General features: G+C 36.6%; 1 protein-coding gene across 3 annotated transcripts in view; it reads right to left on the bottom strand.

The window, feature by feature from the left end:
- The window catches only part of LOC136041961 (nephrin-like), a 201,499-nt gene extending 176,442 nt beyond the window's left edge, over positions 1 to 25,057 (bottom strand). For all 3 annotated transcript variants that reach the window (XM_065726771.1, XM_065726772.1, XM_065726773.1), the window contains exon 1: positions 24,845 to 25,057. In XM_065726771.1, the coding sequence (XP_065582843.1) occupies positions 24,845 to 24,881 (37 nt within the window). In that variant the 5' untranslated portion in view covers positions 24,882 to 25,057. The remainder of the gene's footprint in view (positions 1 to 24,844) is intronic.
- Between the last annotated feature and the right edge of the window lie 1,826 nt (positions 25,058 to 26,883).

The following is a 26,883-nucleotide window of genomic DNA, read 5'->3' as shown; positions in this document are numbered from 1 at the left end:
ACCCCCTTCCAGCACCCCCAAAGTGAGCCAATCCGGTCTGGCTATTCAATCATGTATCTAGGACTTGTGCTTATTCTTTCAACCAAGTATCATCACGATCTCTCCAATCTAAGCGTTTCCCAAGATTTCCGGTTTCCTCCTCCAACTCCCCGAATGTCACCAGATCCGGTCAGGATTTAAATAAGAGCTCTGAGACACAAGGTCCTTCTAAATATCAGATTTCATTAGAATCCAATCACCCGTTCGTAAGTTAAAAATATCTCATTTTTTTTAATTTTTCCGAATAACCGAATCAGGTACCCCCCCAACTCCCCCAAAGAGAACGGATCCGATCCGGTTACGTCAATCACGTATCTAGGACTTGTGATTATTCTTCCCACCAAGTTCCATCCCGATCTCTCCACTCTAAGTGTCTTCCAAGATTTCTGCCCATCCACCAAATCCCCCCAATGGGACTGGATCCGGTCGATATTTAAAATAAGAGGTCCGAGTTACGAGGTCCTTCTAAATATCAAATTTCATTAAGATCCGATCACTCGTTCTTAAGTTAAAAACACCTCATTTTTTCAAATTTTTCCAATTCCCCCCCCCAACTCCCCCAAACAGATCAGATCCGTTACGGTTATGTCAATCACGTATCTTGGTCATATGTTTATTTTTCCTACCAAGTTTCATCCCAATCTCTCCACTCTAAGTGTTTTCAAAGATTTCAGGTTCCCCCTCCAACTCCCTCCAGATCCGGTCGGGATTTGAAATAAGACCTCTGAGACACGATATCCTTCTAGATATCAAATTTCATTAAGATCCGATCACCCGTTCGTAAGTTAGAAATACCTCATTTTTTCTAATTTTTCCAAATTAACCGTATAAACAGCATAGAACGAATAAAAGAATAAATAAACTGGAAATAGGTAAACAAAAAAAAACATTTAAGAGATATAGGGTAAATTGGACAGGGATTCCTTGATACAGAACATTTATTTTAAGGGACACACAAGATTAAAAAGATTAAGAAACGTCGCTTGAAAATGTTCAGACTAGTTTTTAAAAATGTCAGCAGTAGCGTAAAGTAGCCTACCTATAAATTAAAGTCAATTGGGGAGATTTCTATATAACCTGTTCCTTTTTTCTAATAATGAACACCTCTTACAGGAGCCGTCTCTAGATTCTCATGCTCAGAGAACGGACACGACTAGGAGTTTCTACCCCGTCCTACCTGTGAGGATTATAAAAAAAATGACTTGTCCCTTAACCCCAAACACATTATTCTAAAGTCTTCATATCCAGCTCTACAAAACTGTTCTTGAAAGTTCCGAAAAGATTTCCCGATTATGGGACAAGACAGAATATGCTTATTAAACTAAGAATAAAATTTGTTTTACCTTTATGAAACTGACTGTATGCTATCTCAATATTGAGAAATACACGCTTGTCTCCATACCTTAGGCATAAAAAACGTAAAGGCATACTGCCACTTAATTATTGAAAACATAATATTGCTTCAGACTAGGATGTTACATTTTTGGAGTCACTTACTAGTCGTTGTAGCCGTGGAAAACAACCCAGTGGTTGTTTTCAAATTTGGGATTAACTGAAAGTTGTAGACATTACCAATTATCTATGCCAACAGTTTGTGGTAATGAACTGTAAGTAAGGAGCGACCCTGCTCAATAGTAACTGATACCCTAAAAAAGGAATTTTGATACCAATAGATACATGGGAAGAATCGGATTTTTAAGCTGACTTCAAATATATAAGTTTCATCAAATGTAGTCTGATGAACTTTGTCCATTGTTTACATATGGTATTGGTTACTGGGAAGTATACAGATGTTTTAGAGGGGATTTTTTCTGGTAGGGGATCAGGGGAAAATGGTTACATGGGATGATCTTTTCATGAAGTAATTTGATGGGGAGGGGAATTTTCCCAGATCTTCCAGCATTATTTAAAAAATGATCAAAATTTAAACAAAAAACAAGTTTTTTTCAACTGAAAGTAAGGAACAATATTAAAACTTAAAACGAATAGAAATTATTACGTATATGAGGGGGTTCACCCCCTTGTCAACGCCTCGCCCTTTACGCAAAAGTTTTTTTTAGTACTTTCAAAAGAGCTATTTATTCAAATTAAATCCTTTGTGTTTCAGGGATCATACTTAAAGAATTGGAACAAAATTCGAACTTTAACATGAAGAGCGAGGCATTGACGAGGAGAAGAACCCGCTCATATACGTAATAATGTCTGTTTGTTTCAAGTTTTAATGTTGCTCCTTACTTTCAGTTGAAAAAACTTGTTTTGCTTTTTTATTTAATTTATATGAAGAGCGCATAGACAAACCGCTAGCTGATGTCTTATCTACCAAGAGAATTTACTGTTGCCGAAGCATTTAACTAATCCTAACGATCAGATTACCGAGAGGGCACACACTTTGAGAGATCACGCACGCTAGGTTGTATTTGCTAAGTGTACCGGAACTTAGCAGCGCAAGTAAGGTTCTGAGATGTACACCAGATCACGGAAAGTGAGTGCCTCCTCCGATCCGGTGCTGTCTCACAAGACAAAATACACATTTCCACCGGAGCCTACAAATTGTGCCAAACAACGACCGTAATACGCAATAGCGGTGCTATCCTAAATCAAAACACATTCCCAACTTACGGAAACGTATTTTGATTACGATTGAGCGGATGCAGTGCACCAAGAAAAAAACACTTCAGGATCCATACAAATTAAAGCTAGATAAAAAAAAACTTGTTTACGTTGTAGCTCTAGGGGAACAGCGAACTTTTCAAAGCGGAAGACAAAAATATTTTCCAAAGGGGAAAACATATGACTTACATTTACTACTATCTCGGTCGTAATAAGTGCTCTTCAAATGCTTAATGTTTAATAGCTGGGTGGTTGTGGAGTTTGGACGAATAGATGATGGGTTGAAATTAGGAGAGGAGGCTCTAACCTTTTATTAATAAAAAATTCAAATAATCAGTGATCTTTCTTCTAAAAAAAAAAATATTAAATCTAGCATTTTTTTTTTGTATAGGAGCTTGAAACCTCTAAATAGGTTGTCTGATATGTTGAATTTGATATTATGATTTTTATGGCACTTGGTATTAACCAAGTGACATATAGCAGTCGCCAATTCTGTCGGTCTGTCTGTCTGTCGGTCCCGGCTTTGCTACTTTAGGCACTTCCAGGTAAGCTAGGACGATGAAATTTGGCAAGCGTATCAGGGACCGGACCAGATTAAATTAGAAATAGTCGTTTTCCCGATTTGACCATCTGGGGGGAGTGGGGGCCGGTTAATTCGGAAAAATAGAAAAAATGAAGTATTTTTAACTTAAGAGCGGGTGATTGGATCTTAATGAAATTTGATGTTTGGAATGATATTGTGTCTCAGAGCTCTTATTTTAAATCCCGACTGGGTCTGATGACACTGGGGGGAGTTGGAGGGGGGGGACCTAAAATCTTGAAAAACACTTAGAGTGGAGGGATCGGGATGAAACTTGATGGGAAAAATAAGCGCAAGTCCCAGATACATGATTGACATAATCGGAACTGATTTGCTCTCCTTGGGGTAGTTGGGGGGGGGGAGTAATTCTTAAAAATTAGAAAAATGAGGTATTTTCAACTTACGAACGGGTGATCGGATCTCAATGAAATTTGATGTCTAGAAGGATATCGTGTCTTAGAGCTCTTATTTTAAATCCCGACCGGATCTGGTGATGGGGGCGGGGAGTTGGGAGGGGGAAACCTAAAACTTGGAAAACACTTAGAGTGGAGGGATCGGGATGAAACATGGTGGGAAAAATAAACCCAAGTCCTAGATAGATGATTGACATAAACGGAACGGATCCGCTCTCTTTTGGGCAGTTGGGGGGGGGGGTATTTCTGAAAAATTAAAAAATGAGGTATTTTTAACTTACGAACGGGTGATCGGATCTCAATGAAATTTGATATTTAGAAGGATATCGTGGCTCAGAGCTCTTATTTTAAACCCGACCGGATCTGGTGACATTGGGGGGGGGGAGTTGGGAGGGAAAAACCTAAAAATTGGAAAACACTTAGAGTGGAGGGATCGGGATGAAACTTGGTGGAAAAAAAAACACGAGTCCTAGATACATGATTGACATAACCAGAACGGATCCGCTCTTTTTGGGGTAGTTGGGGGGGGGAGGTTAATTCTGAAAAATTAGAAAAAATGAGATATTTTTAACTTACGAACGGGTGATTGGATCTCCATGAAATTTGATTTTTAGAAGGATATCGTGTCTCAAAGATATTATTTTAAATCCTGACCGGATCTGGTGACATTGGGGGAAGTTTGGGGTGGGGAAATGTAAAATGATGGGAAACGCTTAGATTGGAGGGATTGGGATGAAACTTGGTTGGAAAAATAAGCAGAAGTCTTGCATACGTGATTTACATAATTGGAACGGATCCGCTCAATTGCGGGGGGGGGGTAATTCTGAAAAATAAGAAAAATGACGTATTTTTAACTTACGAAGGAGTGATCGGATCTTCATGAAACTTCATATTTAGAAGGACCTCGTAACTCCATTATCTTATTTTAAATCTCAAACGGATCAAGCGTAATTGGGGGCGGGGCAGTTGGGGGGACCGGAAATCCTAGAAAATACTTAAAGCGGTGAGATCAGGATGAAACTGGATGGGAAGAATAGAAACCTGTCTAAGATACGTGACTGACATAACTGGACCGGATCTGCTCTCTTTGGTGGAATTGGGGGGGGGGGGTAATTTTGAAAATTGAGGTATTTGTACCTTACGAAAGGGTGACCAGATCTTAATGAAATTTGATATTTAGAAGGATCTTGTGCTTTGAAGTTCTAATTTCAAATTCCGACCAGATCCTGTGACATTGTGGGGATTTGGAGGGGGAAATCTTGGAAAAACACTTGGAGTGTAGGAATCGGGATGAAGCTTGGTGGATAGAATAAACAAATGTCCTTGATACGCGATTGACAGAATCGTACTGGATTCGCTCTCTTTGAGGGAGTTGGGGGGAGGGGTTCAGTGGTTTTGCGAATTCGGTGCTTCTGGACGTGCTAGGACGATGAAAATTGGTAGGCGTGTCAGGGAGCTGCACAATTTGACTTGATAAAGTCGTTTTCCCAGATTCGACCATCTGGGGGGCAAAAGGGAGAGGAAAAATTAGAAAAAATTAGGTATTTATAACTTACGAGTGGGTGATCGGATCTTAATGAATTTTGATATTTAGAAGGACTTTGTGACTCAGAGCTCTCATTTTAAATCTTGACCAGCATTAAGCCTCTTATTTTCCTTTTTAAATCAATCTATTGATTCATAGAATTTTGTTAGAGCTCATACCATATGATCTCTTGGCTCTTAGCTCTTCTCGCCTCGTCACAAGTGCCATATGAGCTCTTAGCTCTTGTTATTAAGGTCCTTTGCTTTTTTGTGGGAGCTTCTCCCTTTTTCGAAAATAAGACAAATTTTCTCAGGGTCCCAGTTTTGATATATAAAATCAAACATATTTAGTTTAATATATTCAGAATCACCATAAAAACATTTTTAATACACTAATTGCAACTAAAACCCTTTTTCTAGTTTGGTTACTATTGCCATAGTTGCTCCTTGCTTACAATCTTTTGTTTGAAAAAAAAAACACCCTAACTAGTGGTGTTCATTTACAGAATTTTAAGTGGGGAAGTATTTTTCAACATCTAGGGGGAAATTGATGTTTCTTCAATTTTTCACTGAAAACGCCATTAAAAGGTATTTCAAATGAAACTGAAACCCCACAACAAGATATTTTTACAAAACCTAAGGGGACTGCAAATCTATGTGGTCACTGTCCCCCCATCCTTTTAGTGCCACCGACCGTAATAGACTTTACTTTGCATTTAGCAAAACGGTGAAGATAACTGAATTTGATGAATTCTTCACAAAAAAAAAAATCTCCAGAGTTACTTTTAGTTTGATTTTCGAAAAGACAATTAATAGCCACTGGCCACCATGCAAAAAGTGGGTTAGCAAAGTAGCAATGTTCCTTGGCAGTTTCCAAATTTGTTGACAAATTTTGTCTGAAAATACCATTTCTAAATACAAAATTAAATTTTGCTCAAAGAAAAGCTATAAAATACAAGTTGTGCTACTAAAATGTAGGCAGTTTTTGGAATTCTGTCAAATTCTGCAACTAACAAGTGCAATCACTTAGAGCTAACAATAAATATATAGCTGTGGGAACAAATAGACCCGTCCCTTATTCGGATGATTTTCCAGGGATAGTGGGAGGAGGTTGAGGTAAAGCATAACAAAAAATACTTGGTGCATAACTCCAGTGGGTGATCTTTCGGACCATTGTTAGGGGAATGTAGATTCATATGGCAACAGAGTCTAGACAGGTCCCAGCAAAAAATGAAAATGTTATTTTGAAGGAGGTTCTCTCCAAGAATAACAGGAGAAATTTTTTTTTTTTTATCTTTTCCCATTCCATTTTTTTTTTTCAATTTCCCTCTCATTTTCCTATGTGTTCATATATGCAAAAAAAGAAAAAAGTTGTACAAGCATTAACATAAGCAGCATTCAGCTAAATTATAGACATGCCAGCGCAAGTGAGACAGTGTGAAAACCCCTGAAATTGATCCTAAGAACCCATGGAGAAATAATTTTGATACTAGACAAAAAAAATGTCTAGCCCACCCTCCCCCAAAATGTCGAACCTCTGTGTACCGATATGCATAAGTAGGCTGGCCATTGGTCCGAATCTTGGGAGAGGACGTGAAGATTACAACAGTTGTACTTTAGGGCAACAATACTTCCTATGGCGTCATTCAAAGCAACCGTGAGTGTGTGTGTCTAAGGTGGGGAGGGGGTCCCTGCGTTACAAAATGGACAAGCTTTGACACACATTCTTGCCCTTTCTCCCAGAAGCTCATTCTTAAAATGTTACACATAGTAATAAAAAAAACTGTTGACAGACACACTTGCTTTCATTTCTTTCATAAAGTGGGTGTTCCATTCTTCAATTTTGTAATGATTGAAAATAGCCCGTTCCGACCTTTGGAGAGGAATTCCCTCAACCCCTCTGTGTGCGTGTATGATGACAAAAGGAATCCGGCAGTTTTTTTCGCCTTTAACAATATTTCTTTTTTTCTGGGTGTGGCCACCAAAGGGAAAATATTTCAACAAAAAAAAGAAAAACTATTTTTGAAGCCAAACAAAATAATAATCTTACCATATAAAGTGATATTTGTATCCCTTGATAACGGTTCACTACCTTCGTATACCGTGCAAAGCCATTTTCCTTGATCACGCTCATCCGCGACAAACTGGAAAAATAACACATTAAAAAATCAAATACCAACAAATACACTGAAAACGAAACTCATAAAAAACATTCTTCACCACGATCAGCGACTCAGAAAAGAAATGAGTCTTTTTTTCAAGTCGTCCTCTAGGCATATTTTAAGCTAATGAAAAATAATGTCTGTATGTAACATCTTCTATACAACGCACGACGTTATTACAGTACTATCATGTATCTTTTTTGCTCTTTAATGCAAATGAATGTGACGTCATTTAAATGAAAAACGTTTTTTTTTTTCAAAGTTAGGGCTCTTAAGAATATCCATCCAAAGGGTGCACGTCCTGCCCATGACCCACCAAAATTATGCCATGTCCCACCGGTGGGCTTACACCCCACGTTGGAAATCAAGGTTTTAACCCGTAGAAATTCAAATATTAACAATTTATTTATTCCCGAAGGCAACTACACCTTCAAAGGAATGCTAAACCTTCATTCAAGAACATATCCAGGAATTTTTTCGAGGGGGGGCAAAAACTTTAAAAAACGCACCGATTTTCTTCATTTTTATTACGGTTTACGAATCGGAGAAACATTTCAGGGGTGGGGTTAAACCCCCTACCCCTGGATACGGTCTTGCCTTAATTTAGTCCCATATGTTTTAGCTTATATTTTGCTGGTTTTTCACCCATATTTCTTTTTTTTTAATTTGAAACCCGTTACAGCCAGAAACTGCATAACTGCACAGTGATCTCTTTTTTATTACAAATTGAATTCCTGATTGTTCATAATTTATTAAGATATATTATATGGTTGTGGAAGTTCCACCTTAAAGCATTAATTTTTATTTTTTTTAGATTTCGTATAATCAAATGCTCTGAACTTTTTCCAATACAGCGAATGCGCAAATTAAGATCCTGAATTGTCATTTTTAACATGGGAAATAACTTTTATAATAGCGTTTTAGGGAATATTTCCATGTCGTTTAAAGTATCCATGAACCAGAACGATTTTCACAAATCATGCATCAGATTTGCAGCAATAGTTGCAACTTAGTAAAGAGCGAACAACGGCCCATAGTAACTAAAACAAAATTTAAACACGTAAAAAAAACGGTCTAGTGAGGAAAAAAAAATGCCATTTGTAGCTGATTCAGTAAACTGATCGAAAAAATAGCGGGGGGGTATAAAGTATAGCGGGTTTGCATTCCTAATGTGTCAGGTTCAATTATTCTGCACATTCTGTAATAAGAAGTGTTTTCTAACTTCACACTGTCCAAACACTTTACCCCAACCCCTTATGTGCACTATAGCCCAATATATGTATATATATATATATATATATATATATATATATATATATATATATATATATATATATATATATATATATATATATATATATTCATCCTTTTTGTCACTTCTCTCTGTCTTGTCCCACGCTAAGCTAAAAGAAAATAACAAAAAAAAACGGTTCCATGATGCGTCAATGAATGAACAACTTCAGCGGTAGGGTCTATATCATACAAGTACCCCTTACAGTTTTAAGTCTTGAACAAAAAGGACAATCACTTGTTTGCATGGGTAGTGCTGATATGTCATTACTCTAAACTTTATACCATACGATAAAGAGCACTGAATCCTTTCCATTGGACAAAACGAACCTTGCAAATTTTAAAACAAGGAAATAGCTTAAGGTACTCATTCAAACAATGTTGAATCCAAGTATCTGCTTTCTTGGCAACTCGACTTTTACCTTGTTTCGTCAGAATATAATTATCTGGCTTTATACATCTTTATTTCATCAAATTGAGTTCAATTACATGAAATTATGTTACAAAAGATTAATGTTGAATTTCCCATATTTCTAGTCAATAGTAAAAATTATTTGATAATAGATTTATTGGTACTTATTATTTAAACGAAATACACCTAAGAAGTGAAGTTAGTTTAATCCTAATGAAATACAATCAATTTATTTGCATATTAGGGGGGGGGGTGTAAAGGATTTGGATAGCACCCCTAATCTAACCTAGCCCCCCCCCCTTAATTTGCAAATATATAGCCCAAATTACACAAGTCCAATGCATTCTGTCACCTGTCATTTATCTTTGTGGCTATGAAACCGGTTTTCTGAGATTTGACCTAAGCGTAATTCTTGAGTGTTTTCTTTAATTAACAAGTACCGATTTATTTATGTCGATCCTGTAGTGTCGCAGTGGGTTTGACCTCGTCTTGGAAATACTGAACTCAGAGTTCGAACTCAGCTGCTGCGACACACTATGTGACTTGGAACTTGATTTTGGTGATAAGATTATGCGAAAGTGTCTTCACACTAATCCAAGCAAAAGGAAGAAGAAGAAGAAAAGATGTTTCTACTCTCCCGTCACATAACCTTCAAACATTCATAACCCGTTACCTTTACAATTTCTTTCTTTGAATCTAAGCCTTCACTAGACACAAAAAAACTTTTCGGGGGGACGGGAAAGATACGGCACAATGTCGAAAAAATCCAAAAAATTTTGGAGTTCAAGGGGAGGCTTTTACCTACTCGGTCTTTGCTATTCAAACGAAATTTATCGAAAAGCATAATATTGCATAAACTTTTTAAAGCACATTTTTGATGCGTTTTTGAAGCTTGTTGTGTACCCCCCCCCCCCCCTGAAAGAAAATCCTGGATACAGCGCTGGAGACTAATGAATCCAATGTAAAAAGTACATTGTCCTTTTGGTGTTAGTTATAGCTTCACGTTTGTTGGAAAATACCTGATTTCAAAGGGAAAATAGGCTATACCTTGACACACACAAAATTTAAGAGACGTAAACACAATGCAAGCAAAATTCAACTTAGCAAGACTTCAACCCCCTTCCCCATTACAAAATTCAACCGACAGAAAACTCAGCGCACGGAAACTTCAACCCCACAAATTCTTGTACTCCAAGCTGGGAGGGCGACTTCAAAGGTCCGATTCCTCTAAAAAAAAATCAAGTAATGTTTCCCATAATTCTAAAAATTATTCACACAGTTCTCTGATTTTGGATTAGCCCCATTCCCTGAACCAATTCATATACAAATACTTGGTTCAATCCAGAAAAAAAATCTGCTTACCGTAACTCAACCCAGCTCAAATCATATTTGGAAAAGCTCAACCCACTGTCCTTTGCTTCAAGTGATCAGCCACCTTCTTCTTTGGCATTGACATTACTTTAAACAATGGTATACCTAGAGGCCCGTGAACAAGTTATGTCCCAGGGATCAAATTTTGGCTTTTGGTGATTCTGATGATGGGGTCAAACAATATGAAAGATAGATGGAAAAACGAGATAGCCGAGTTTTACCAGCTTGAGGTTGGCTCGGTTGAATTCTGCGTGATTGAATTTTACGCATGTCATTCTCACCTATCATGAAGGTTACGTGCTTTGAAAATGATTTGCTCGATTACCTGGCTTGGATGGATCTCAGAGAGAAAAAGGTACTGTCATCTCGTGTAACGTTACTGAGTTAATTAATTGCTGATCATCATTTACACTATAAGCTAGGACAAAACCTTTGACTTATCAAGTGCCGTATGATCCAGGCTTAAAATAAATGGGCTATGGACTGAACAATGCTGATGAGCAAAATCTTCAGCCCTACAATCGACAAAAATTTCATATTCAAAAGTAAGAAATAACTGAAGTTTAAAATACCCACCGGCCAATTCTCATCCAGATTGTAGTATCAGACAGGAAGCGTTGAAGAAAATGTTTCCGTTAGATTCAAGTTGACGCTACAAGGCATAGTATTTTGTTATACCCTTTGGATCGATACAATTACTGCGACGGTAAAATAAATGGATTTAAGATCAGTTAACTCATCCAGACTAAGAGGAAGAGCGGTCGTTTTTTAAAAGGCCCATTCACACACAGATTTTTCGAATACCGAGATTGAGCTAGCACTAACTTGAGCCAATGAGGAAGTTCTACATAAAATCTAGTTGGCCCAAATTAGCCCTAGCCAGGTCTCGGTATTAATAAAATCTCAGGTACTTGTCTGTTAAACAGAACATTCTCAAGCATTACGTATAATTTTCTAATTATAACATCAAAGAAAACTGGTGTCATATCTACTAATAAAATTGACTTGTCGTAGAACTCATTGGACTTGTATAACTTGGGCTATATACTTGCACATCAAGAAGGGTTGGGGTTTAGGTTACTTTACCCCCCCCCCCTAATATGAGAATTTATAACCCAAATTATATTATCATATAAACTAAAGTATTCCATTATGATTATGTAACTTCATTTTTCGAGGATGTTCTGTTTAACAGACAAGTATCAAATCGTATTGCGAATTGGCGATAAACCATTCAAAGAAAGGTATCTCTAAAGCCTTCAAAACTTTCCAACTGCCAAAATGAGTAAAAAAGAAACCCCCCCTTTAGTATGTCTCCCCAAAAATTCTGATGTTTTGGCTTGACCGGTTACAGCACTGCTATTCGTTTTATTTTTCTACTTAATTGTTTTCACAATTCACTTTTACTGTTCGAAAAATTCATAACTAATAAAGGAATAATTGAACAGAAAGGCGTTTGCTTGATTCAAAAAAGAAACTTACGTATTATACCGCCAACACTCAAGTTTACGCTGTATAAAACTCAAGAACAAACCGGTTTTATCTGTCTGTATTAAGAAACATTAGCTTACGTTCAGTGGAAAACAAGAGCCGGGTGGCAGAATACATTGGAATCATGGGCTATATATTTGCACATTAGGGAGGGGGAGGTAGGTTACCAACATATATAGTTCAAATTTGGTTCTAAAGTATTATATTTTCATCCTGTTTTGGTATTTTTCATTAGGATTAACCTAACTTCACTTGTTGAGTGTAGGCGGTATAATACATAAGCCCCCCCAAAAAAGACCACTTTTTTAAATGGCCTTCTTAGACTCTAAAGTATTCACGGGTTACTCAGAAAACGCAAGAAGTATCCCTTTGGTAACTCTGGACTCCTATTAATACAGAATTCATCTCATGTTGTATTTCGTAAAAAAAAAAGGTCACTGGATAAACCGTCCAAGAATCCCTGGGCTAGAAAAAAAAATGATGAAACGCATTTCTGCTAAGCCAAGTTTTCATTTGGCTTTGGGCCAAAGCCATCAACTGATGGCTTTGAGCCATGATCAGACTTTTCCTCTTTTTGGAATATTTGCAAGTCTAACCATATTACTTTGGTTTTCCAGTTAAATTTTTAGAGAATTCTTCCGAGAGAACCCATTACTCGGAAACAGATAATGTCAATAAAGCTAGTAGCGCTGCTTTCAAATAAAAATAGCAGCAATAATATTCAAATATTCATATAGTGTATAGAAAAAAAGCACCCCTTCAGCCTGGATTAAAACTTATTTTGAAAAATTTGACTTATTTTGAGGCAAACGAAATAATATGAAATAATCATTTCTAATTTTACCGGATATCCGACTTTAAAATTAATTTTAGGCTACTGAAGGAATCGTCTAACCTTCTGGGGATCTCTCCTTTCCCTTGTTGGAAGACTTGAACATAATTAAAGATGCTAAAGATAAAAATTCGATCGAACGTTTTCACCCTTTTTCTTCTTTATCCAGAAAATTAGCTAAAACTACAATTTCTATTTCCACCCTAAGAAGATCGGGTACTTTTGTCAAAGGGTAGAAATCAGACGAAGTATACAATTCAAAATCCCATTCAATGACCTTCCCAAATCCAATAATCACAGCAGTTGCAATTCCGTTCCAGCTCCCCTGCCCTAGTCGGGGCAGATACAACTCTAGGCTATACATAAATAGGCTAATCTATTTTGTTTTTCCAATTTGCTTTATTCGGGATAACAGATCAATAGATGATGAACCATACTTCAAAGAAAATAATGGCAACTTATAAAACTTGTGTGCATAGTCTAGGAGCTATATGACCCCAGTAGTAAGTGCGTCAACACGGGGAGGACGTCAGGGGGCTTGCGCTCCCTATATTTTGGAGATTTTCCTTCTTTTTTTTTGGGGGGGGGGGTATTTTCATTAATGAATACCTTTTATTTTGTTTTCATTGAAATATTATTAATTAATGAAAAAATAAATTTTGCTTCCCCTCCCTAAACATCCATTCATTGACGCCATTGCATATAAGGGGAGAGGACTAGGATACAATTGCAGTGATAGTGATTATTAGAATCGGGAAGAGCATTTGACGTGGAATCGAACAGTATATTTCTCTTTTTTATATCTAATATATGTCTTTTACATAAAATAAAACAAAAGTTAATGCCAGGATACGAAAGCTCTAACTCTTGAATGATATCCCAGTTTTCAATGAATTTCCGAATAAGGCTTTGTTAGTAATTATAAGCTCTAAACATAAGAAACCTTAGGAAAAAACGGAATTGAGTAGAGCAAGACTGATATCCCGAATTATTTTTATAAACAATATTATATAGAATAGACTGCAAAAGAATAAATAAGACCTTCACAAAGGATTGGAGAAACAATTCTAAGTAAGTTTGCAAATAGTGCCACATACGCAGGAAAAGCGAAAAAACAATGACAACAAACTAATAAACCAACCAAAAAGGGTTATAAACAGAAACATTAGGGTTAACAACTGTCACTAGTAGTGACATCTAAATTAGGGTTGACATTAATCGGGGAGAGGCACGTGCCCAAACTAGATTTTGAACATATCTTTTTGGGGTATTTTTATTAGAAATACCCTTTTTTGGTACTTTCACTTAAAGCCATGAAGAAAAAATAACCCCCCCTCCATTTAGATTTTCTTGAATTGACGCCACTGATATATAGCACTGCATTTTATACCCTTGATTCAATAATTGGCACTTGTTAATTAAACGAAACACACTCAAGAATTACGCTTAGGTTAGATTTGTGAACCGGTTTCATAGAAACAAAGACAAGTGATAGAATCGATAAGAAATATATAATTTGGGCTATATATTTGCAAATTAGGGGGGAAGTAACTTAGACAGCGTGAAGATAGAAAACGATTCTTACTTCACAATTTGTAGAGTAATTGTGCCTAACAAATTTTGCATGCAGAACAAATAAAATTTTACCGCCACCCCCTAATATGCAAATATACGGCCCCCCATCTAATCCGTCACTTGTCATGTGGCTATGAAACTGGTTTTCTCATATATAACCTAAGCGTAATTCTTGAGTGTTCCGTTTACTTAACAAGTACCCAATATGTTCGTTCAGTGCACCTTCAAGTTAAAAAAAAAAGAATTGAGTATTATTTTATATAGGCTACACTAATATGCAAATATCAGAAGATTTTCGGGGGAGATTTGCATCACAAAAATATCAGCCGTGTACGCAAAGACAAGCGGCCTCAGGAACCAAGTCGCTCTCCTAAACAATTACAAGATTTTGAAAATTGCTTACATTACAATGAATGATTATGGATAATATGATCATGATACCTTTTGATACACCTTTTGATACTCATGATAATATGTCATGATACCTTTTGCGTGTTTTTCCTAAAGAATATTCGGGCGGATCTAATTCGGGGTTGAATCCTAGAGTATATTGCTACCCAAAAGTAAAACAGTTCAAAATAGGGACGAAACCTTTTAACTGACAGCATATAAAATTTTTCAACTGGATATTTCGAACATATATAGTGTTCATCATCAGCAGTAAAACTAAAAGACATGGATAAAAAAAAAACAAAATTTATACCTAATAAACTAATTACATATAGTTTATTGCTCTTATTTTTTTTTTTCAATGCAACAGCGGAAGCAAATCTCTTTGGTATAAGTTTTGTTTGTCTTATTATTAAGGGATAATTAAGGTGGGGGAGGGGGAGGGTTCGCTGCTGTATACTAAAATTCGCAAAACCATCTGCAGAACTTTTTACCATGCAAATTTACACTATGATTTTTTCCTCTCTTGCAACTATTTTCATTTGCCTTATTTTAAGCTGCAAGTTAAAAAAAAAAAAAAAAAAAAAAAAAAAAAAAAAACCACTAGCGTTGAATGTTTGGTACACAAAACCAAAAGTCCTCATGGACTACCTTAGAAGGTCTCAGGATTTCAACAAGAATTTTCAACTAAAAAGCTAGACTGATATTCAGGCGTGTATGAACTTTTTTGAGGGAAAGGGGACAATATTAAGCACCTTTTATTGGATATTTCGAATTAAGTGTCCACACATGGGAGAAAAGATACATACTCAAGAATTTTGATCTACAGATCAAACAATAACCAGTTAATACTTGTCAGTATTTGAAGAAAATTAGTTGAAAAATACGCTTGAAACTTGCTCAGTTGAAACATACGTTGTAGGAATACTTTTATTAAATATTAAATATATTGAGAGGGTATTTCGGTTGAGTTAGGTGGTATTTAATATAATGCGTGCTGTGCGACCCGCTACCATAATTCTATTTTGTAGTTTTCATTATTTCTAGTTTTTTTGTTGTAGTTTTGTTACTAAAGTATTGTATTATCATGTTTTTATATATTTCATTAGGATTAACCTAACTTCACTTGTCGAGTGGGTACCATATATTACACAAGTATCGGGGAAGATTTTGGATATTAGGGGAGGGGAAACATACCTATTCCTATCCGCAAGCCACAATTATTTGCTCGCCTACAAATCATAAAAACTTTTTAGTAAGATAACGAACTTTGGACCACAACTTCAGACAACAGTCACTTTACCTTAATGCCACATTCTCCTCTTTCTAGTACGCCACTTCTTGTGTATCGAGATGTATCTCGGACACGAATGGCTACGCCATTCAAAGTCCAAACACAATCTTCCGCCTCAAGAGGTTTGCTACTTCGGCACATTAATGTGATCTCTTCACCAGCTTTGACCAACGGATTCACAGGGGATATATCAACAGCTCCATATGTCACTATAATTAAGAAAATATTATCAGTAGAGTACATATCAGGGTTGTTCCCACCCTCTAGTGATTTATCACTTTTTTTAGTGATTTATTATATTTTCTAAACAAAACAATCCCTAAATTGGCACATAAATTAGTAGATTATTGAAGAAAATCCCTAAATCAGCCAAAAAACCACTAAAACCTAGTGATTTCTTAAAATGGTTGTCAAAGCTCAAAAATGAGATAATACAACATGGATCAACTTAGGCAAGAGCATTGTTTCTGTATTCAGTCGGGTTAATTCAAAAAAGGTGGAAAGAAAATACTGTCTATTTTTTATAATCGGGGGGGGGGGATTTTATCAACTGATTCAGAGGCAACGCTATAGCGTATAGTAAAGACCATACGACTCCTATGTTTTATTATTTATTTATTGTTTTCCCCAGAGGTACTTCATATGGATGGGGTCTTTATAAGAGTAAAAAGTGATCAGTGGGCAACTGCCCCCCCCCCCAAGGCCCTTCATTCCCAAACGCATCAGATAAAAATTTTTAGGCAGTCATTTTGTTTAAAGTTCGAAGATTATATAACAAAACCTCTGTGTCGATACAACCCCCCGGAAGCGTTGTAAGCATGCCCTGGGGCATATATGGTTCTTATGGAAGGGATGCTCGTATAAACTTCAGAGAGGGCTCATTTGATTGGAAATTGAAAGTTCTAGTTAATCTTTAAGGTCCAAAAGAGATAAGGGAAGCCCCCCCCCTCAACGTCCCTTTTCCTCAAACCGACCCGATAAGAACTTTGAGATAGCCATTTTTTAAGAATTGTTCAAAGACCATATAACAAAAACTCCGGGGTCGACACAACCTCCCACGGCCGGGGCAGGCGTTGTAAGTTATGCCTTGGGGGCATATATGGTTCTTATGGAAGGGATGGAAAGGAAATACCGTATATTTTTTATGGGGGGAGCAATTTTTTCAACTGATTCAGAGGCAAAGCTATTGCCTCTGAGGCCTTACGACACCAATGTTTTATTATTTTCCCCAGAGGTGCTTCATATGGAAGGGTTCGTCGCATAAACTTCGGAGGGGGCTCATTCGACTGAAAATGATAAGCTGTAGTGCCCTTTTAAGAGTCAAAAGTGATCGGAGGGTAACTGCCCCCCCCCCCAACACCCTTCTTTCCCAAATGCATCCGATAAAATTTTGAGACAGTCGTTTTGTTAAAAATAGGTCAAAGATTATATACCAAAACCCCTGCGTCAAAACAAACACCCAAGGCCCGGGAGCAAGCGTTGCAAGTATGCCCTGGGGGCATATATGGCTCTTATGGAAGAGATGCTCGTATAAACCTCAGAGAGGGCTCATTTGATTGGAAATTAAAAGTCCTAGTTAAATCTTTAAGATTCAAAAGAGATAAGACGGCAAATAGCCCCCCTCCTCCCTCCATGTCCCTTTTCCTCAAACCCATCCGATAAGAACTGTGAGATATCCATTTTTTCAGAATTGTCTAAAGATCATATAACAAAACTCCGAGGTCAAAACAACCCCCCCCCCCATGACCGGGGGCAGGCGTTGTAAGTTATGTCTTGGGGGCATATATGGTTCTTATGGAAGGGATGCTCATATAAACTTCAGAGAGTGCTAATTTGATTGGAAATTGAAAGTTCTAGTTTAGTTTTTGGGAGTCAAAATACATAAGAGGGGAACTAGAGCCCCCCATGCCCCTTTTTTCCAAATGTATCCGATAAAAAATTTGATATAGCCATTTTGTTAAGAATAGTTCAAAGGTCAGCAAAATCCCCCAGGGCCGGGGGGATATATGGTTTTTATGGCACTTGGTATTAACCAAGTGACATATAGGATCGCAAATTCTGTCGGTCCCGGTTTTGTTACTTCAGGCACTTCCAGGTAAGCTAGGACGATGAAATTTGGCAGACGTATTAGGGACCGGACCAGATTAAATTATAAATAGTCGTTTTCATGAATTGACCATCTGGGGGGGAGTGGGGGCCGGTTAATTCGGAAAAAATAGAAAAAATCAAGTATTTTTAACTTATGAAGGGGTGATGGGATCTTAATGAAATTTGATGTTTGGAATGATATTGTGTCGCAGAGCTCTTATTCCAAATCCCGACCAGATCCGATGACACTGGAGGGATTGGAGGGGGGAGCCTAAAATCTTGGAAAACGCTTAGAGTGGAGGGATCGCGATGAAACTTGGTTGGAAAAATAAGCAGAAGTCTTAGATACGTGATTGAATAACCGGAACGGATCTGCTCTGTTGGGGGGGGGGGGTTGGAGGGGGGAGGGTTAATTCTGAAAAATTAGAAAAAATGAGGTTTTTTAACTTACCAAGGAGTGATTGGATCTTGATGAAATTTGAATTTTGGAAGGATATCGTGCCTCACAGTTCTTTTTTTAAATCCCAATCAGATCAGATGACATTGGGGGAAGTTGGGGGGGGGGCTAAAATCTTGGAAAACCCTTAGAGTGGAGGGATCGAGATGAAACTTGGTGGGAAAAATAAACACAAGTCCTAGATATGTGATTGACCTAGCCGGAACGGATCCGCTTTCTTTGGGGGAGTTGGGGGGGGGGGGGGTTAGGGTCAATTCTAAAAAATTAGAAAAAATGAGGTATTTTTAACTTACGAAGGAGTGATCGGATCTTAATGAAATTTGATTTCGGGAAGGATATCATGTCTCAGAGCTCTTACCGGATCCGGTGACACTGGGGGGAGGCCTAAAATCTTGGAAAACGCTTAGAGTGGAGGGATCGGGATGAAACTTGGTGGAAAGAATAAGCACAAGTCCAAGATAGGTGACTGACATAATCGGATCCTTTCTCTTTGGTGGAATTGGGGGGGTAATTCGTAAAAATTAGAAAAAATGAGGTATTTGTAACTTACGAACGGGTGATCAGATCTTACTTAAATTTGATATCTAGAAGGATCTTGTTTAAAACTCTCATTTTAAATCTCCAAAAAGGAGGAGCACAGGGTGCAGCAGGAAAAAAACTTCCATTGCACCAGAGAAACAAGGGCAATAGCATCTAAAGGGAAATCCACTTCAATTAGAGGAAAATTAGAAAGCGTCGGCACACTTCTCGCACTGTCAGTAATTATCTTGGCCCATGGAAGGGCCTGAATACTTAAATTAGGGTTAAAATTCTGGTGAAAAAAGGAAGTCACCAGACCCCTTGAACACCATTAGTTCATGACCTTGTTATCAGCTTATTCTCTTGCCTTGTTAAGCCAAGCTTATATTATAAAAATAATACATATACACTGACTGGAGATACATTTCCGAAGGGGGTGGGATGCAGCAGGGGAAAACTATCCGCTACACCAGGGAAAGAATAATAACATTTAAAAATAAAAGCCAATTAAATTAGAAGAAAACAAGAATTGCTGTTACGTATACAATACTATCAATAATTGTGACTTCACCCATGGGAGGAGCGAGAATATATATCTTGAAGCCTACACCTTCTTGCTAAGCAGAAATAATTTTGTAATTTAACTACAGTAAACTTTTTGCTTTGGTGACCTTCAATGGTAACAAAATAGACACAGCTGCCAGCGAAAGGCGCCATTCAGTATTTTGTAGGTATATCATTAGGTGGGATAGACCAGATAAACTATACCTTCCAGCTATTGCATTCAATCTCAACAGCAACCATTTTAATAATCAACGACGGATTTTCGTTTAAGTGAATAAAGAAATGGTTAAATCAAATTGATGGATTGGCAGGTGGGGGAAAGGAGGGCAATCCCTGCTGGGAGCCAAGAAGACACGAGATATATAAAAATTGGAAAATGATAACAGTCCATACTTAAACCTATTTTACCTAGCCCCTTCTACTACTCCTAGTGGTGGCAATGTCAGGGTTGCCATCTGTAGCACGAAATTGCTATTTTGGAATTACATTATGTGTAGCACTGTAGCACGTACTCAGGGTTGCCACCTGTGGCACAAAAATGCTCTTTTAGCACTGTTACAGTCCATTTTTTAGCTGTAACACCGAATACCTCTGTTTAGTAAGCAATTTCGGCAGTTGTGGCCATTTAAGAACTGAACGTGGTGGCAACCCTGACCAATGTGTTTCTTTAATCCGTATGCACTATTTCAGTGGAAGTTAGAACGTTGAATTAGTTTTTTCCTTATTACGGTCCTTTAGCAAGCCCAAAATACTAACTAATTGCTATTTTCTATTGCAATTCCCTCTTATAGCAACAAGCTTACCTCCTAATCTTGGTATGGCTGCAATTGGCTTCAATAATTCTGGGCTCCCAGTAGGTGGGGAGGAGGAAGTTCAATCCCTCTCGGAGCCACGGAGACACAAAAATTGGAAAACGAGCAATGGCCCTATTTGAATCTTGACAAAAACAAAAAAAAATCCGGGCAGCCCCAAAGAATATTGTTTATTTTGATTACCTCCTTCTACAGCTTCTTGGCCCCCCAACCCCCTACAAGAGTACTGATTCAGTTTCTCTCCAGTAGGGACGAATAGCAACCGAAATGCTTAAGGAAGTTTTAGGATGGCGACAATTATCACCAACGCGTCGTTGTTTTTTTTTTTGTTTTTTTTTAGTGAAAAGGTATGTGGATACTAAAGAAGCTATGGTATTTATTTGTTGAATCCGTTTCCTAATTTTCAAATATATATTTAAAGAAGCTACATTTCGTTTCTCGTTTTTTTTTAATGACAATTTGCTTTATTTCGTTTTCTTGCCGCAAGAGACAGTTAAGCCTTTTAACTCCAGGATTCAGATTTTCAAAAGAAAAGATAATCCTTATAATCCGGATTGGACTGATAATCCTCTAACCCATCGGATTGTTAACATAAAATACAAATTGGCAAAAAAATGGAGTCGTGAAAAGAGTGAATGATTAAATCAATAACATCCAAATACAGATTTTATTGTGAATTAATAACAACTATTTTCAGATAATTATCATTATGATTTAATTGCACACAAAGAAAGTAAAAATCAGAGGGCAACAAGAGAGTAAATAAGACAGTGAATAATCCACATTTTAGGACACTAACGACGAAAAATCCTACAATACCCAATTGTATTCCTGTCGTGTTCCTCGTCAATTCCACTTTTCTCATTTTCTGCCAGATATTATCAGTTTTAATGAAACTGACATCATTAGAAAGTTAATTCTGTTGTTTTTTTTTTATTAAACAGAACAATCTTTTTTAAGTTGAGGAAAGGGAAGTCCCTAAAAATGTTCTAGCATACGCGCCGGGAAAACACTAAAAATCAGCTCAAAGGAAATGTCATAATGTGCAATGCGGTAGCTTTGGGAGTTCCTTGTAGTGCTGCCGGCTTTAAAATTTAATAAATTTCATAGTCAAATCATAGATTTAGCTCTTGATTATGGCTAGTCCCCTTTGGAGAATTCGCTAATCGACTCTTTGTGTATAAGACTATTAGCTGACAAGACAGGAACGCTGAGTCTTAAAACTTTCCCGAGATTGTTTCCCGAAAACAAAATTGTCAAATCCACAATAACAAAAAAAGCTAAATCAAGTTCTGCAATTGGATTGTCACGTGAAGTCAATTTTTGACAATATTTTCCCTATAGTTTCAGACTCTGGCTAGAGAACCCGCCTATTTGAGACATCCATAGATGTGAATCGGTAGGAGATGGGGAGGCTTGCCTGATAAGCCCTCTGGAGGAACCAATAATAGTGTCCTAAAATATAACGTCATCAAATCCCCTACTTAAACGTAGGACCCTTTTAGACCGATGAATTCGGTCTTCGGAAAGAATCTGTACTTTCCACATTCACACATTGTCGCAAAAATTGCTCCACTTGGAAAGTGAATCCATTACCCACTTCTCGGTAAGGGCCATAGGCCAACACAATGTGCCTCATTTACTCTTTAACACCCCCCCCCAAATAGACTTACCCTCTTCTTTAAATCCTTTCTTATTTTGTTTCCATCCCATTCAGGGGCGACCTACTTCGCAATATCCTCAGATGGATGGCCAGAAATACGTATATTTGGCAATCTAGCATCCTGCATGTAAAACGAGACCCCCCCCCCCTAAAAAATGCACGATTTAAAAAGTTCAATACGCAACCGCCTTAAAAAAGCACTGGAATGGTGCAGATTCGCCCCATCTGACCACCCCGCTAGAGAGTGGGATCGAATAATAATTGTTCTTACCGCTTGCTATTTGGAATACTATCAGTCTAACAAGAACCCCTTAGAAAAAAATTCACAAATTTTCCTTGGGCTTTTGAATCTCCCACGTTACAGAGCCATATTTGACCACTGTCATTACTCTGTCTTCCGATATCTGGAGTGTTGTCTTAGAAAATATCCCTCGTCATGAGCTGGAATAGGCACTATACACCAGGAATTGAATCTTATTTAGCGAATTTTTTTAATTAAGAAATGTGAGTAATATACTAGTCTAAATCTTTTTCCAAGTCGATTAATATTAATCAATATCAACTTAATAATAATTAATTAATATAATAGTCAAAACATCGAAACAACAAAGCATGAAGTATTAAGCGACAATTGTGTTCAAATTTTTATCTGTGGTTTTTTCATGGTTCGCTAAAAACAAATTCACAAACTCAAAGTGCTCCATCAACTTTTTTTCCAGATGCCTGGAGCAGCTACATTGGTGTGAAACTCAAATTACCCTGTTGATCATAGCATGAAAACTACTGAATAGCATGCAAGTAGCCAAAAGTACTTTTTCCCTTTTCAGCACTATAGAAGAACAGTCAATGCTCTTGTAGCACTGAAGAAGGGAAGATGTTGTCCTTCCAAAAGATCTGTTTTGTTTCATTCGACATTTTCATTAGCCTTATAAGCCCCACTCCCGATATTAATTTCTTTAATGTGTACTCTTTTATATTTTCAGACTCTGGATAGAGAACCCACCTACTGAAGACATCCATAGATGTGAATCGGTAGGAGATGGGGAGGCTTGCCTGATAAGCCCTCGGGAGGAACCCCACTCTCGGGTGCTCTTTTTTAAAAGTGTACTCTTTTTTATGGAGGGACAATGTGTCTTACAACACTATCTTCAAAAGTACTTAAGTAAAACAGTTCAAAATAGGGATGAAACCTTTTTATTGACAGTGAACAGATACAAAATCTGATTTTGAACTGTTTTACTTTCGTCATGGAAAAGCAGTGTGGTCTTCGAAGTTATCTAGTTCAAAAGTACTGAACAACAATTATTCAATTTAGAAAATCCACTCTTTGAGTTATACCATTACATAGAACCCCTCCCTGGGAAAAATTATAAAACAAGCTTAAAAATACCCCTATCATGTTCTGAAACCCATCCAGAGCAACCCCCTCCCTCCTGATTCGGTTTTTATGTTATAGTTGCAAATTGTTTTTCATCTTTTGCTTGATTAATTTCTGAATTCAATTTTTTTATGATAAATATCAGAATTAATGTTCAATGCCCAGGCTCCCAAACTATGTACAACTATAGTGCCAATTATATATCACGTGTAATTTCTCAAGTTGAACAATGTTCAAGTTTCAAACATAAAATTTGTGATTGGCCAATCACTAAGATTTACAATTAAAAAAAAAAAAAACAGCCCCTTTCCTATCAGTAAGATAAATTCAGCAAAGATTTAAAGACGTAGTATTCATAGGCAAAAGTAGAGAAAAATTAAGTGTTGATAAAAGTTTTTCAAATCAATATCTTGCAGTTTCAATTTTCTGCCTCCATAGTACAAATGTGAACTTGTAATCAAGAAAAAATAAATGTCATTCATAAATCTTGGCTTCATTATTGAAAGGTATGAATATTGGGATAATTAAAAAAAAGGATGTTAGTGGGATTACAGGGTCAGACAAAAGGTTTCTTTATGAACATAAAAGTTACCAAAGCAAGACAGACAAAACTAGAGACCATGGACATATGGATAAGTTTATTTCATAGGAATATAGAAATTATTCAGAAATTACATTACAGAAATTGGTAAAATTCTAGTTAATTGACTTCTTGCTATCTCAGAAAGGGTTTAGGTTAGAAAAATGAAACTTTCAGGGATGAATCTACAGACTAAATTATGTCCTGGGAAGGTATTTTGAAGCAACTACCTCCACTCCTTCTCCATCTAGAGGGCCCTGACCTTTGATGACCTTTAAAAATATGTGTGTTATAAAAGTGAAACCTTGCAAAATAAATCTTCTGCTTAATTGAAGTATAACAAGATTGTTTTTAGCTTCATAACTTTGCTCAATTCCATTTTCTAAGGTTTTAAATATACGCAAATACATTTCCTAAATTTTGAAAAAAAAAATGATATGGCTCAAAATTCTACTCAAATAACAGAAATTGCATTTTCAGAACTAAAGGCAGAGAAAAAGCAACTAGTAACTGAAAACTAGGGTAAAATGCTGTTTTGTCAAAATTTCAATAGGTATAGACCTGTCATGTAGGCAAATGTCAGGGCCCTCTAGAGGGAGAAGGAGTGGAGGTGGGTACTTTAAAATACCTTCCCGGGACATACTTTAGCCTGTACACCCATCCCTGAAAGTTTAATTTTCCTAACCTAAACCCTTTCCGAGATAGCAAGAAGTCAATTAACTAGAATTTTACCCAAATTAGTGACAATAACCCTAAAATTACCAAAGCCAAAAATTGTTGTTCACAAAAAGAATAATTACCTGCAAACAAGCAACAAAGGAAAGTGAGTTGATTCATGGTTCTGAATTCTTTTCGAAATAGGTTGTTCAATAGTATGTAACAACAAAAACAGCACAAACTATAAATTATTATTCACTTTATCATGAGAGTGAAAAAGACTTCTTTTATCCAACACGTAAATCTTATACAATACAGGGTTCACTAGCTTTCTCACAGAGATTCGATTGAGGACTAATTTTGAATTAAATACAATAGGCGGGCAGAGGAATTTAGATTTAGTGCTATCTATGATTCATAAAAATAGATGTCTCAGGTGTTCTGTTATAAGTTAGTGTATCATTTGTTCTTTCTTTTTGTTGACTCGGAACAGCCTATCGAGCACGCTTATTATGCCTAATTTTCTAATATCACACTTTAATACTGATAGACCTCATAATCATGCCACCCCATACTCAACACAGGGTAGGACAAGGGCTGTTTACGCTACTGTTTTCAGTAATTGTGATAATGTCTATCAGAATCCGCACTCAATCATGTTATTTTAGCGCTTCTGATTTTGAAGAGCCCATGTTCGACATGATTAGAACCCTGAGATGGATATACTTTAAATATTTACTAAGTTTAGCGCTAAGAGCCTGAAAGTCATTTTGTCAAACCCCCTTGAAACCCTGTTCGTGAAAACGGAGCTCTATCATCTATTTAATTTACTGCTTTTAATGCTTCTTACTTTTCTTAAGCACAGACAAGCCATCATTTTTGAAAATTATTGGTATTAATTTAACTTCCAGATTGAATTTACTGCTGGAATTTACAATTTCTCTGTTGACAAGGAAAATATACGAGAAAGAATTTTTGTCTTTTTTCTATTGTCGAACAACGACAAAATGTCAATATGATTTTAAAGCTTTACAGAGCACAAGCCCGCTGTTTCGAAAGAGAATTAAATTAAACTGCAAATTGTTTGTCATATTGACAGATAAAGAAATTCAAATCTAGTTTTGGTTTTAGGGAGGTTTCTTTGGTGTTACAATTGATGCTGATATCCCTTGATACATTTAAAATCACTTTAATCAATTGCATGCTTGTTGTGGTATCAACCAAAGTTAAAATTCTTTTCGATAGTTTTTCGAAGAGGAGATTAATTTGTTGGCTAAAAAGTAAATCTAAAATTCAAAGAACCAACCGTTTTATCAAAATGGTACATTTTGTGTCCCACCCTCTCCCCCAATAGTGAAGGCGTATAGCCTTATGCTTTGTGCCAAAGACTGCTTTATTATTTGACTCCTTTTTCTTAGTTTTCATTATTTTTTACTTGCTTTTCATCTAGATAATGCCAAATTTCATAAATAAAAAAAGAGGTTTCATAATTAGGATAGGACACTCTTGTGATTATAGAAATTATAGTATTTAGAAAGAGCATTGAATAGAAAACCGAGTGGTATGTTTGTCTTTTAGTGGTGGATTAATCACTCCTTCGAAAGAAAGACCATCTTTATTTTTGGATTTTTTTTACAAAAATATGTTTAGCTCACTTTGCTGTCCATTTTGTCTAATAGATTTTCTTCCTTTTTAACTTTTATCCGCTCGGCGCTCTTTGAAGTGCATCAGTCATACTAATAAAGTAAGTATTTCAGATGCTACTTACAATTACTGACCATTATGGCTCATTTTACAAGGCGAAATAAGCAAATAAATGTTTATATATATATATATATATATATATATATATAAAAACTAGATAAAAAAAGGAGAAAATTTTAAATAAAAGAAAAATAAAATAATCAAAGCGAATATATACAATTGCATGCATCCTGGGACATACATGAAGAATTTATGTCAAAGGCAAAAAAAATGGAAGAAAACAGAAGTTCAAGCTCAAGAAGATTAATGATCAAAACTCGTTTCACCCTATTACTTGTTTTTATTATTAAACGAAGTCATTATGTTTTGTTGTCAGTTGAAAAATAGTATTTTGTTATTTTTCATTTAAGTTTTAAAGTTAGTATAACTTTTTGCTTTCAACTCAAAAAGAAGCTGAAAAGTAAAATTTTATTGTCAA

This window comes from Artemia franciscana, unplaced genomic scaffold, assembly GCF_032884065.1.
Source record: "Artemia franciscana unplaced genomic scaffold, ASM3288406v1 PGA_scaffold_52, whole genome shotgun sequence".
In the NCBI taxonomy this organism is placed as follows: domain Eukaryota; kingdom Metazoa; phylum Arthropoda; class Branchiopoda; order Anostraca; family Artemiidae; genus Artemia; species Artemia franciscana.
This window is presented reverse-complemented; position numbering and strand designations above follow the sequence as displayed.